The sequence below is a fragment of the Kogia breviceps genome, chromosome 11 (assembly GCF_026419965.1).
Source record: "Kogia breviceps isolate mKogBre1 chromosome 11, mKogBre1 haplotype 1, whole genome shotgun sequence".
Classification (NCBI taxonomy): Eukaryota; Metazoa; Chordata; class Mammalia; order Artiodactyla; family Physeteridae; genus Kogia; species Kogia breviceps.
In genome coordinates, this window is record NC_081320.1 from 81,784,242 (window position 1) to 81,796,591 (window position 12,350).

Here is a 12,350-nt window from a genome sequence, read left to right on the forward strand (position 1 = left end):
AGGAAGAGATAAAAGCAGCTCGACAGAATTAGTGTGATATTAACTAGTGGCACACACACACACACACACACACACGCATGCAACAGATAATTGCGAAATGAAAGAGTTCAAAAATTTTAAACTGTAAGAAGGTGTAAGATCTAGCAAAAACTTAGGGCGTAAAGGAAATTCAAGAAAGAGGAGATAGGGCTTCCCTGGTGGCACAGTGGTTGAGAGTCCGCCTGCCGACACAGGGGACGCGGGTTCGTGACCCGGTCCGGGAAGATCCCACATGTCGCGGAGCGGCTGGGCCCGTGAGCCGTGGCCGCTGAGCCTGCGCGTCCGGAGCCTGTGCTCCGCAACGGGAGAGGCCACAACAGTGAGAGGCCCGCGTACCGCAAAAAAAAAAAAAAAAAAGAAAAGAAAAAAAAAAGAAAAGAAAGAGGAGATATACATTTAAAAGATGAAGATAAGACTGGAACAGGAGGTCAGAATCCTCAGAAAAGGAAGGAGGGCAAAGAAATCAGGAGAGAAACTGATGAGATGTAATTCAAAGTAGGAAAGGTCGATGTCAGACGGAGGTTGAAACTAAGAGGATGGGGTGGAGAGGATGGTGTGTGCACCATGATTCTGGGTAGATGACGCTGGAGGAAGGAGCCTCACAGGTGGGGGAGGCAGAGGACTTGCTTTTACCTTGTTGGTGAGCAGGTGGCACACTTGAGGAACATAATCAATGAGACATCCGCCTCCTGGAAAAGCTGGGATATGAAGAGCTGAGGAGCCGCCAAGTGCGCTGAAAGGACAAGAGTACAATGGACACTTCTCTTAGGGCTCAGGCAGTTTAAGTGACACCCCAAACAGACTTGGCTTCTCGTGTCCAACTCTGCCCACCAACTGCCTGAAATAATGATGATGGTTACAGGGGCTTCACTTTACGACTACATTTCCACATATATTTAATCCATTTTGTTAAAACAACAGGTTCATGTTACACATGACTAACAACTAATGATTAACGACAACTCCTGATCCTATCACACAACAGTACAAATTAGCAAATTTTGATTGGCATGGGTAAATGTCTTACCAACATTAATGGATTGTACCTGTTACTGAAACACAAGACTTTTATACTCTTGACTATGTATGCCCAGTTCATAATTGGCCTGAGCAAAGGTACGTCATTCATTAAACTGAACAAAACTGAACTGACACAACGGTGTAATAGTGTACCAAAGGGACTAGTTCTGCAGCTCACAGGCTTTGTTGCCTTGGGCAGCCTTCTTGGGCTTTAGCTTCCTCATTCATAGTGTGAGGCAGGTGGTCTAGGGCAGGGGATGCAAAAGCCTGGGGTCTACCCAGGCCAGGCAGGTTTTGTAAATGAGTGGAGAGAACCAGGTGGGGACTCTCGAAGGAACTGGGGGTTTTGTGCACAGTGGGAAGGGCCCTCAGTGATCAGCCCCAGCTATCTCTGACATGTAGGAATACAAGCCTGGTCTTACCAGATCCTAATGTTGCAAGTGAAGCCAGAAATCCAGATGATTTAATCTCTCAATTTTTAAACGGTGGCAATTAATTAAACATTTTCTGAAACACCGGGGTCCCGTGTCTGTGGGTCAATATGGGTAGGAAGTGTGCAACTAATCCCAGTAAACACTGATATTCAATTCATCTAAACAAGAAGGTACAGTCAAAAATCATCAATCCAAACACTAAGACACTGTTGATGCAGAAACATTTTCCAGAACTTTCCTGGAGATTCTCTTTTCAGTTTAATTAACCTGCGTAAGGTTATTTTTAAAAAATTGTTCAGAACCTTATAGCATGCATTTTGTATATCATCCTTAATCTTGATTTCATCTTCTTTCCTACTCTCACTTTCCTTCAGTCCTAATTCGTTTTTCTTATTTGAATTTTATTTTAATGTATATATTTCTGTAAGCCTCTTAAAGCCTCTCTGTAAGACAACGGGATATAAAAAGACCCCTAAAATCTCTTAATGTTGTGATTATTCATTATCCAAGTCCCCATAGTAACGAGGTTGTAAATGGAAGCAAAACATTTCATAACAGTAACAGTCTAGAAAATCATTCTCAAATAGTGTAGAGCAGATTGACTCAGTCTAGAGTTTGTGGTACAAGGAACAACATATGTAACTACTCAAAGGACTCCAGATCCAGCCTGTCTCCCTATCGACTACAGATTTCTGAAATTAATTTTTCCAGTAAAAATGAATACTATGTTTATTTATTTACAGGAATGAGAAATCCCAAGAAACAAATAAAATTCCAGGTGGTGTGAGCAACTCAATATGGAGTGCAAGTATTCACTGTTGACTTATCCTACTCAGATGGTAATTAAAAAGCAAATAACTGACAACTGAGAAAATTCTGAGGCAGCGTTGACTAAGTATGACATTAATATATCATGTACACCCTGCAACTGCACAGAATCAGCAAGAACATCATTTCCATTTGCTACTCTCAGAGTAGACATTGGATGAGATTTAGCCTCAACTCTGAAGAAGGTTAGGAAAATTCCTATAACTTTCTGTGAACGAGAGGAAGGCTTTCTGTCCCCTCTTTTCATGCAAAAGTACACAGAGGGCACACATCTCACTGGAAGTGTCTAATGGTTCCATTAGGATGGAAAACGGATTAAGAAGAAAATTCTATAGTACAAGAAAAATAAATCCAGTATTTACAGCCTGTGGTTCTTGGAATATCTGCATAACAGAGAATACCAAGATCCAGGCTTCTCATAGGTTGCTTACAGGAACAATCCTTAACATAAAAAAAAAAAAAAAAATTTGAACAGTTCTCTAGAATTGATAGTAATGGCCTTTGACCTGTAAATAGTATTACAGGATAAGTTCTTCATCATTCACTAAATTGAATACAAGGAGTGAAAACAGCGTATGGGTAATGCTCTCAACTTGAAACTCTCTCTCTGCCTCTGAAATACAGCCATTAAACAAAAATTACCTATAATAATAGAAAGAAGCAGAGGTATGGAGAAATCCAAAGACCAGCTGCTCTGCTGCCAGGCCCATCTCTCTGCACTCTGCTTCTGTGATTATCAAGAACTAACCCTTGTTGCCAGGTGCCTTCTCATTATCTAATTTAATCCTCTCCACAATTCAACGAGGTGGGAATTATCACTGTGATTTTACAAGTGAAGGAATTGAGGCTCAAAGAGCAGAAGAAATTTCCCTGGGTTCACACAACTAGGAAATGGTAAAGCCAGGATCTGAACTCAGGGAAGCCTGTTGCACCAGAGTCCAGGCTGCTGTTACTGCTGAATTACGTGCCTCCCTGAGAGCAGGGGGGATTTTAATCTTGAAAGGGCTACAAGGGGACTTCCTGGTGGCGCAGTGGATAAGAATCCACCTGCCAGTGCAGGTGACGTGGGTTTGATCCCTGGTCCGGGAAGATCCCACATGCCACAGAGCAACTAAGCCCGTGCGCCACAACTACTGAGCCTGCGCTCTAGAGCCCACAAGCCACAACTACTGAGCCTGCGTGCCACAACTACTGAAGCTCGTGCGCCTAGAACCTGTGCTCTGCAAGAAGAGAAGCCACCGCAATGAGAAGCCCGCGCAGCACAACAAAGAGTAGCCCCAGCTCGCCACAACTAGAGAAAGCCTGCACACAGCAATGAAGACCCAAGGCAGACAAAAATAAATAAAAAATTAAATCTTAGGAAAAAAAAAAAGGGCTACAGGGATGGAAAGACACAGTGGGTATGGCTGGTAAGTGAGCAGGGTCAGGATTCCAGTGAGGCTAAAGGGCTTCTAGAAGCACTCAGACCACCACCGAAGCAGGCACTGTGCTGTACAGCCCATCCCCCCTTACAACTTTCCACAAGGCAGCAGGACAAGTATTCCTCCCGATTTTGTTCACACCTCAGTACTCTCCCACCCCAACCATCAAACAACCGGATTCACTGCCTCTTGGATGTGAGGGACCGACCACTCTGTCATGTCCAATTGTGAATGACTTAGCTGTGCAGGGGAAGCCTCAGTGTGTGAAGCACTTTAGATACCAGCAAGGATAGTTTTAAATGAGAGCTGATTTTTTTAAAGGACACTCGCTGCACGCTTTATTTAACTCAGCAGTTTCTCTGCCTGTGAGGGTTCTGAACCTGACTTCCAGCATCACACGCTGATAAGTGCCGCTGATTCATGTATAAATATCCGCCTCACTGGTAAATATTTAACAGGCTTGCTATAGCCTGAATGCTGCCCTGATCGTGCTGAATAAACAAAGTCAAGTGCCTTGAAATAAAAGAGCTATTATGTTTTCAAAGTGTGCAAGATGGAGGAGGTAAGGCCTTGTGATCTCCAATGCTTTAATATTCATGAATCAAAAAATACTGTGCTGAGCATGTACAACAGAAAACTCACCCTGTGCAGGGATGCCTGGCCTCACTCAGCCATTCCCAGGAATGCAGGGCTGGCTGGCGAGAAGCAGGGCCTCACTAACTCACTAAGTGCCTGAGTTGGGGCTGGGGAAGGGGTGAGGGGGAGATGAAAGGGACCACTGGCTGTAGACTCTTCTGATCTCTGGAGCGGTGCAGGGAGAAAGCAGGGCTAAAAGGTGGGGAACCAAAATTGGTGTGGCAGGGTCTCAGGCTGAACTTGGGAGAAGAAACGGGTGAAAAGGGCTGCTTTGATGAGAAAGCACCGTCAATCTCTTTATGGACTGTAACGAAACATGAAACTGCCTGATAATTCTTAGGACTGAAACTGAATCTGTGGATAGAAATTAGAAGGACAAGGCCAGAGCTCGAGAAACCTTTCCAACAGTGGAGTTGAACAGACCGAAAGTTAGCCAGAAAAACGTTTCCAGGTCTGTCTCCTTGGCTCTAAAAGTCAAATATAAGAACTGTCTATGTACTAATACTATTGTTTCCGTGCAAATACAGCTAATTGAGCCCTTGTGGACCTTGCTGTGTCAGCAAATATTCAGAGCGTCTCTAATATTGAAGACTTGGATTGGCTACAGTCAACAGCATAAAGGAAATATTTTTGAGCATTCTGACATGCAAAAATGAAGGCAGTCAGCCTGTCTGCAAGCTTGACTTGGGACAATAGGGTTTTAACTCATTATGGAATAATAACTCCCTTCTCCCCATGTTGGGCTTTACCTTACTGGCCAAATAAAATGAAGAAAACATGATTTGGCACTGGAGAAAACGAGAAGGGCCAATGATTTTCAACTGTAGCTCTTGCTGCTGCCAAGTTTGCTCTCTTTGGTCTTACTCAACTTTCCCATGAGTGCAGCAGGGATAACACTACTCTCAAAAGGACCCATCTCTCTCAAGGGTTAAATAACAATTAGAGTTACACTAATATTAAAATAGCACCATGCACTCCAAGAGAGATGTTATTCAAGAATGCCTCTTGTGTGAGTGTTCTATGTCCAGGGTTAGGTCAGAGATGCTTGAATCGGCCTTAGTGTCCCCTTCTGCCTTTGAACTGGGTTCTGAGGGAGAGGAAGTTGCCCTGGTTCTTCCTCCATAGTATGATTCAGGGGAGTGTCGGAGGGTGAAGCATGGAAATGGGGAACTTTAAGGATGATAGATGGACACCTGTGGCCACTAGGCCCCAAGCTAAGAGAAATCTAAAGAAAGGTGAGCCTTCAATTCAATCCAACAAACACGAACTGTATGCCTAAACCTGTTTAAGGACTTGAGTTTTCCATTCTGAACATGTGACTAGGGCACCACTGTTAATTCCTTTCAAGGTAGAGAAATGCCAGGGACCTCAAGAATCTAGGGCACTCTATAATAACAGAGTATGTTTCCTGGTGGCTTGCCAGGAAAGCCATTACAATAAAACAAAAGTCACTGTTATTTATTGAGTATCCACTTTTGCCAGGCACTCTAATAGGTATTTCGTTACCTCTGAACCTCCCAAGAACTCTGCCAGATAGACCTAATTAGCCCAATTTACAGATGAGGAAACTGAGGTTCTAAGAGTCTAAGTATCTTGTCCAAGATTACCCAGCAAGTAAGTTGTAGAGATAGGCTTGAATCCCAGTCTTTCTGGTTCCAAAGCCTGTGTCCTTCTTCTTTAGAAATTCTTTCATAAGAAGGATGGTGTGGAATTTCTAAAACTCTTACCCCTAGTAATCCCTACGTCCATACTGAAACAGTAGTATAAGTGGCTGAAATTATCCTCAAGAAGCCTTCATCCATGAAATTCATCACCTTGTCATCTCACTTTTTCTTAAGATATCATCTGTCACAAGAAGTTAACTGGGTAGAATTAAAAAAAATCATATGTAGGTTCTGGAAACCCAAAAGTACATAAACACTACACCATGGAAAGAGTCTGCTTTTTGTTTTTGTTTTTTCCTAACTGGATTTTCTTTTTCCTAGTAAAGCATTTTCTAGAGCTGCTGTTAGCCCTTGTCTCATTTTATAGATTCAACTTGGAGCCATCTTAAGAGTCTCTCCACCACTCAGTTAAACAAAATCAGGGTGTAATTCAAAATGGAAAAAAAAAAAAAAAACTCAATGAATATAACAGGAGAAGAAAATAAAATATCAGAATGACAAGTTAAGTTTACAAGTAGGAGAAAATTTGGGGAGTCACACTGCATGAGAGGTTCACTGAAGCATCAGTGTGGGCCTGGCTGTATTACATTTATGCACCTGATCTAATATTTCCACTAAACACACTTCACAGCATAAAATCAGGTCTTCTTAGAGCACTGTATTCCATTTCTTGTTTCCCATTTTTAGAGGGACATATAAAAATGGAAATGTCGGGCTTCCCTGGTGGCGCAGTGGTTGAGAGTCCACCTGCCGATGAAGGAGACACGAGTTCATGCCCCGGTCCGGGAAGATCCCACATGCTGCAGAGTGGCTAGGCCCATGAGCCATGGCTGCTGAGCCTGCATGTCCGGAGCCTGTGCTCTGCAACGGGAGAGGGCCACAACAATGAGAGGGCTGCTTACCGCAAAAAAATAAGGAAATGTTCTGAGACAATGATAAGTATGATTAAACACTCAGAAAACGTTCCTATTTGGAGCAAAGTCTAAAGAAGTTGAAATTGCTAAGTTAAATTACTTAGGTTATGGAATTATGAAATAGAGTAATTTAAAAATGTGAAGGTATACTATATGGATAATTTGAATCAGGTATTCTTTGCTTAGTCACAGTATAAATATAGAGAGTTTAAAAGGCAATATGAGGGATTTAGTTGGTAAAATGAATTCTCCACAGAATGGAGTAGTAAATAATAGCTCCATTTATGAAGTACTATGTATTAGGCACCATACCAAGTGCTTTTCCTATATGATATCCTCTCCTCTTCACATCAATCTCTGAGAGAGGTGCTATCCCATTGTACAGATGAGAAGGCTAGAGCTTAGAGAAGCTACATAACCATCTCTGAAGTCACATAGGTGGTAAAATGGTAGAAGGGCATCTAAGTCCAGGTCTCTCTGACATAAATCTACCCCACTCTCAAGTCTTCAATGATCACTTTTGTGACATCTGGTTCCACATGTGTCAGATCCATCAGGCTCCTCCTGGTTTGGGTGTTTCAGGCAGATGCCTGGGTTGACTGAGCCCATAAGGCTGTTTCCAGGAATATTAATTAAACTTATTTAGGTACCTGAACTGAAGTGGTTAGGGACATTTTCATTCTAGGCAAATGAACCCCTGGAAACTCTGAGGGCCAGAGGACTTGATGGACACTTTCCAGGAGAGAGGAGGTAAAATGCAAGCAAGGAAACTTTATACTTAAATACAAAAGATGAGAGTATTGTAATTGCAAACAGAGTCTGTCTAATGACATGAGCACTAACCAAGTTTTTGTTCAGAAATGTGTTTAAGTTTGTTAACATCTCAGAAAAGCCTTTGAGGGACAATCTTAACAGATGTCTACCATCAGGATTCTGCTAGCATATGGAAAAGCATTTAAAGCTTTTAAAGCCCTGAAAAACAACAAATGAACTTAGCAGATGTTCTATTAGGATTTGGTATGAATCAGGATCCTGGACTTCAGACTATACTACAAAGCTACAGTAATCAAGACAGTATGGTACTGGCACAAAAACAGAAATATACATCAATGGAACAGGATAGAAAGCCCAGAGATAAACCCATGCACATATAGTCACCTTATCTTTGATAAAGGAGGCAAGAGTACACAGTGGAGAAAAGACAGCCTCTTCAATAAGTGGTGCTGGGAAAACTGGACAGCTACATGTAAAAGATTGAAATCAGAACACTCCCTAACACCATACACAAAAATAAACTCAAAATGGGTTAAAGACCTAAGTGTAAGGCCAGGCACTATCAAACTCTTAGAGGAAAACATAGGCAGAACACTCTATGATATAAATCACAGCAAGATCCTTTTTGACCCACCTCCTAGAGAAATGGAAATAAAACCAAAAATAAACAAATGGGACCTAATGAAACTTAAAAGCTTTTGCACAGCAAAGGAAACCATAAACAAGACGAAAAGACAACCCTCAGAATGGGAGAAAATATTTGCAAATGAAGCAACTGACAAAGGATTAATCTCCAAGATATACAAGCAGCTCATGCAGCTCAATAACAAAAAAACAAACAACCCAATCCAAAAATGGGCAGAAGACCTAAATAGACATTTCTCCAAAAAAGATATACAGATTGCCAACAAGCACATGAAAAGATGTTCAACATCACTAATCATTAGAGAAATGCAAATCAAAACTACAATGAGGTATCACCTCACACCAGTCAGAAGGGCCATCATCAAAAAATCTACAAATAATAAATGCTGGAGAGGGTGTGGAGGAAAGGGAACCCTCTTGCACTGTTGGTGGGAATGTAAATTGACAGAGCCACTATGGAGAACAGTATGGAGGTTCCTTAAAAAATTAAAAATAGAACTACCGTATGACCCAGCAATCCCACTACTGGGCATATACCCTGAGAAAACCAAAATTCAAAATGAGTCATGGGGCTTCCCTGGTGGCGCAGTGGTTGAGAGTCCGCCTGCCGACGCAGGGGACACAGGTTCGTGCCCCGGTCCGGGAAGATCCCACATGCCGCGGAGCGGCTGGGCCCGTGACCCATGGCCGCTGAGCCTGCGCGTCTGGAGCCTGTGCTCCGCAATGGGAGAGGCCACAGCAGTGAGAGGCCCACATAACACACACACACACACACACACACACACACACACACACACACACACACACACACACACACACACACACAAAGAGTCATGTACGGGCTTCCCTGATGGCGCAGTGGTTGGGAGCCCGCCTGCCGATGCAGGGGACACGGGTTCGTGCCCTGGTCCGGGAGGATCCCACATGCCGCGGAGCGGCTGGGCCCGTGAGCCATGGTTGCTGAGCCTGCGCGTCTGGAGCCTGTGCTCCGCAAAGGGAGAGGCCGCAACAGTGAGAGGCCCGCGTACCGCAAAAAAAAAAAAAAAAAAAAAAAAAAGAGTCATGTACCACAATGTTCACTGCAGCACTATTTGCAATAGCCAGACATGGAAGCAACCTAAGTCTCCATCGACAGATGAATGGATACAGAAGATGTGGCACATATATACACTGGAATATTTCTCAGCCACAAAAAGAAACGAAATAGAGTTATTTGTAGTGAAGTCGTTAAACCTAGAGTCTGTCATACAGAGTGAAGTCAGAAAGAGAAAAACAAACACCGTATGCTAACACATATATATGGAATCTAAAAAAAAAAAAGTTCTGATGAACCCAGGGGCAGGACAGGGATAAAGACACAGATGTAGAGGATGTACTTGAGGACACGAGGAGGGGGAAGGGTAAGCTGGGACGAAGTGAGAGAGTGGCATGGACATATACACACCACCAAATGTAAAATAGATAGCTAGTGGGGAGCAGCCGCATGGCACAGGGAGATCAGCTCGGTGCTTTGTGACCACCTAGAGGGGTGGGATAAGGAGGGTGGGAGGGAGATGCAAGAGCAAGGGGATATGGGGATATACGTATGCATATAGCTGATTCACTTTGTTATACAGCAGAAACTAACACAATACTGTAAAGCTATTATATTCCAATAAAGATGTTAAAAAAAAAAAAAGGATTTGGTATGAACTACTTATAATGATTCCTGGTCATGCAAGACATGAACAGGCAAAGGGAAAGAAAAACTGTTTTCCTCTCGTTGTATCTTGATCCCTGGCCTGTTACCTGCAGTACGATTCCACCACAGTTTCTTTAAGAAGAGAAACCATTTTCAAATACTAGTCTTTAGGAATGAGTGAATTTATTCTGAGTTTGTTACAACTTTGAGGACCCAATGAATGGCTTTACTGCTCTGCTACTGCACAGGTAGAGGTTATTTTTCCTATGAATTACTTTTGAAACATACTTACTGAAAAAAAAAAACCAATACATGCATATATCAAATCATTACATTGTACACTGTAGATATCTTACATTTTAATTTGTCGATTATACTTCAATAAAGCTGGCGGGGAAAAATCAATGCATACAATAGTTACCCTAGACTAAACCCACAAGCATTTTTTGACTCCCTCCTCCTCATTGCACACAGGTTTTAAAGATGGTCAAAAGAAGAGGCAGAGAAAAAACTCCCTCTGTCTGACCGGGTAGAGAAGTGTACCCACCTGATTCCTGTTTGTTGGCATTTACTAAAGTTCAAGCCTATGAACAGCCTGAGGCAACTTCACACACACATCACTGGTCTCTGCGCTCAAAGAGCTAATCTATAGGTAGCTGGAGGCTGGCTTGCACACATGAAGAAATGAAAAGATACCAGATGCAGTTAGCCAGACTACTGGTACACAGCGCTTTACAATTTGTTTCCAAAGTGCTCCTCATTTGGATTTTTACAACAGCCTTACACAGTAGGTAACAAGTATTAATACACTCACTACAGAGAGGAGAAGACTGAGGCTTGACATGGATGCCTTGTCCAAGGTTTCAGGCTGGCAACAGTCAAAGTGGGATTGGCATCTTTCCTCTGCACTCTTTTCATGATTGCGTAAGAATGATCTAGGGAGCCTATTAAAAGCTCAGATACCCAGGCCCCACCCCAGAGAAGCCGACTGATTAAAGTTCAATCGGGTCTGAGGTGGGACCTGCTTCCCTAGCGGATGCAGGTGCAGGTGGTCCCCACACCCTGCTCTGTACCTCACCCCGAGGATGCACAACAGGGACTGAGGACGGCAAGGTGTGTGGTAAAAGCAAATGTGCCTCCCATCCCCGAGGCATTAGGTCACTGACTAGTTGAAAGGCACTGTGGACAAAAACAGGAGATGAAGAAAGCAGAGATATGCTCTTAAGGAGCTCAAGGCCTTAGTACGGGAGATGAGACATTCATGGAAACAACTAGAAAAAAGATGATAACTGCTAAGTGTGTACATGGGCAAAATGAAGTCTAGTCACATGCAGGCAACCAGAAGGCAAGGCAAAGAGCAGTAAAACAAGACTGGGGCTGGAAGAGAGGAGGGCACAGAGACTCCTCAACAAGGCAAGGCAAATAACCGTAGGCCAGGAAATCTGCAGACAGCAGACCGTGGGTCCTGGACCACAGTGAGCAGCTTTTTGCCCCAATCTGAGAAAAGCCTATTTCATACTTTGGGCTGCCTGGGATATCTACTGGTAAAAGGGCATCTGCCTGGAGAAGGAATAAGAAGCTATGATGGTCCATCCTGATGCATGCCAATGGTGAAGTGGGCAGGAAAGAAAATTCAAGGTTAAAAAAGAAGTTCTGTTTAGTCAGAGTGAGAGATGTCCTGGAGAGAAGGAAAGGTCTGGGGTTTGAGCCTGAATCTCAGCCAGTTTCCTTGCTTAACATACCTCTTTTATACTGACAACTTCTAAATTTATATTCTCGCTCAGACCTTTCCTGAACTCAGGACTCATATGGCCAGCTGCCTACTGAACGCGTCCACTTGGATGTCTAAAACGCACATCGAACTTAACCTGCTCACCAGCAAACTCTGCCTGCAAAACCTACTGCTCCTGCTTTCATCCCATTTCAGCCCACAAGTAGCTCCAACCGATTGGTTCCTTAGGCCCAGTCCGATCTAACATGACTTCTCCCCTGGATTCTTTTTTTTTTTTTGTGGTACGCGGGCCTCTCACCGCTGTGGCCTCTCCCGTTGCGGAGCACAGGCTCCGGACGCACAGGCTCAGTGGACATGGCTCACGGGCCTAGATGCTCTGCGGCATGTGGGATCTTCCCGGACCGGGGCATGAACCCGCGTCCCCTGCATCGGCAGGCGGACTCGCAACCACTGCGCCACCAGGGAAGCCCTCCTCTGGATTCGGGCTTCCAAGGATAAGCTGGGGCTGCCCCGCCTCAGGGTACTGGCTCAGTTCTGCTGTTCCCTCTGCCTGCAGCTCTCT

General features: G+C 43.7%; 1 protein-coding gene across 7 annotated transcripts in view; it reads right to left on the reverse strand.

Moving 5' to 3' along the window:
* BABAM2 (BRISC and BRCA1 A complex member 2) overlaps nucleotides 1–12,350 on the reverse strand; it is a 512,794-nt gene that overhangs the window by 98,167 nt on the left and 402,277 nt on the right. For all 7 annotated transcript variants that reach the window (XM_067007881.1, XM_067007880.1, XM_067007882.1 and 4 more), the window contains one exon: nucleotides 673–772. In XM_067007881.1, the coding sequence (XP_066863982.1) occupies nucleotides 673–772 (100 nt within the window). The remainder of the gene's footprint in view (nucleotides 1–672; nucleotides 773–12,350) is intronic.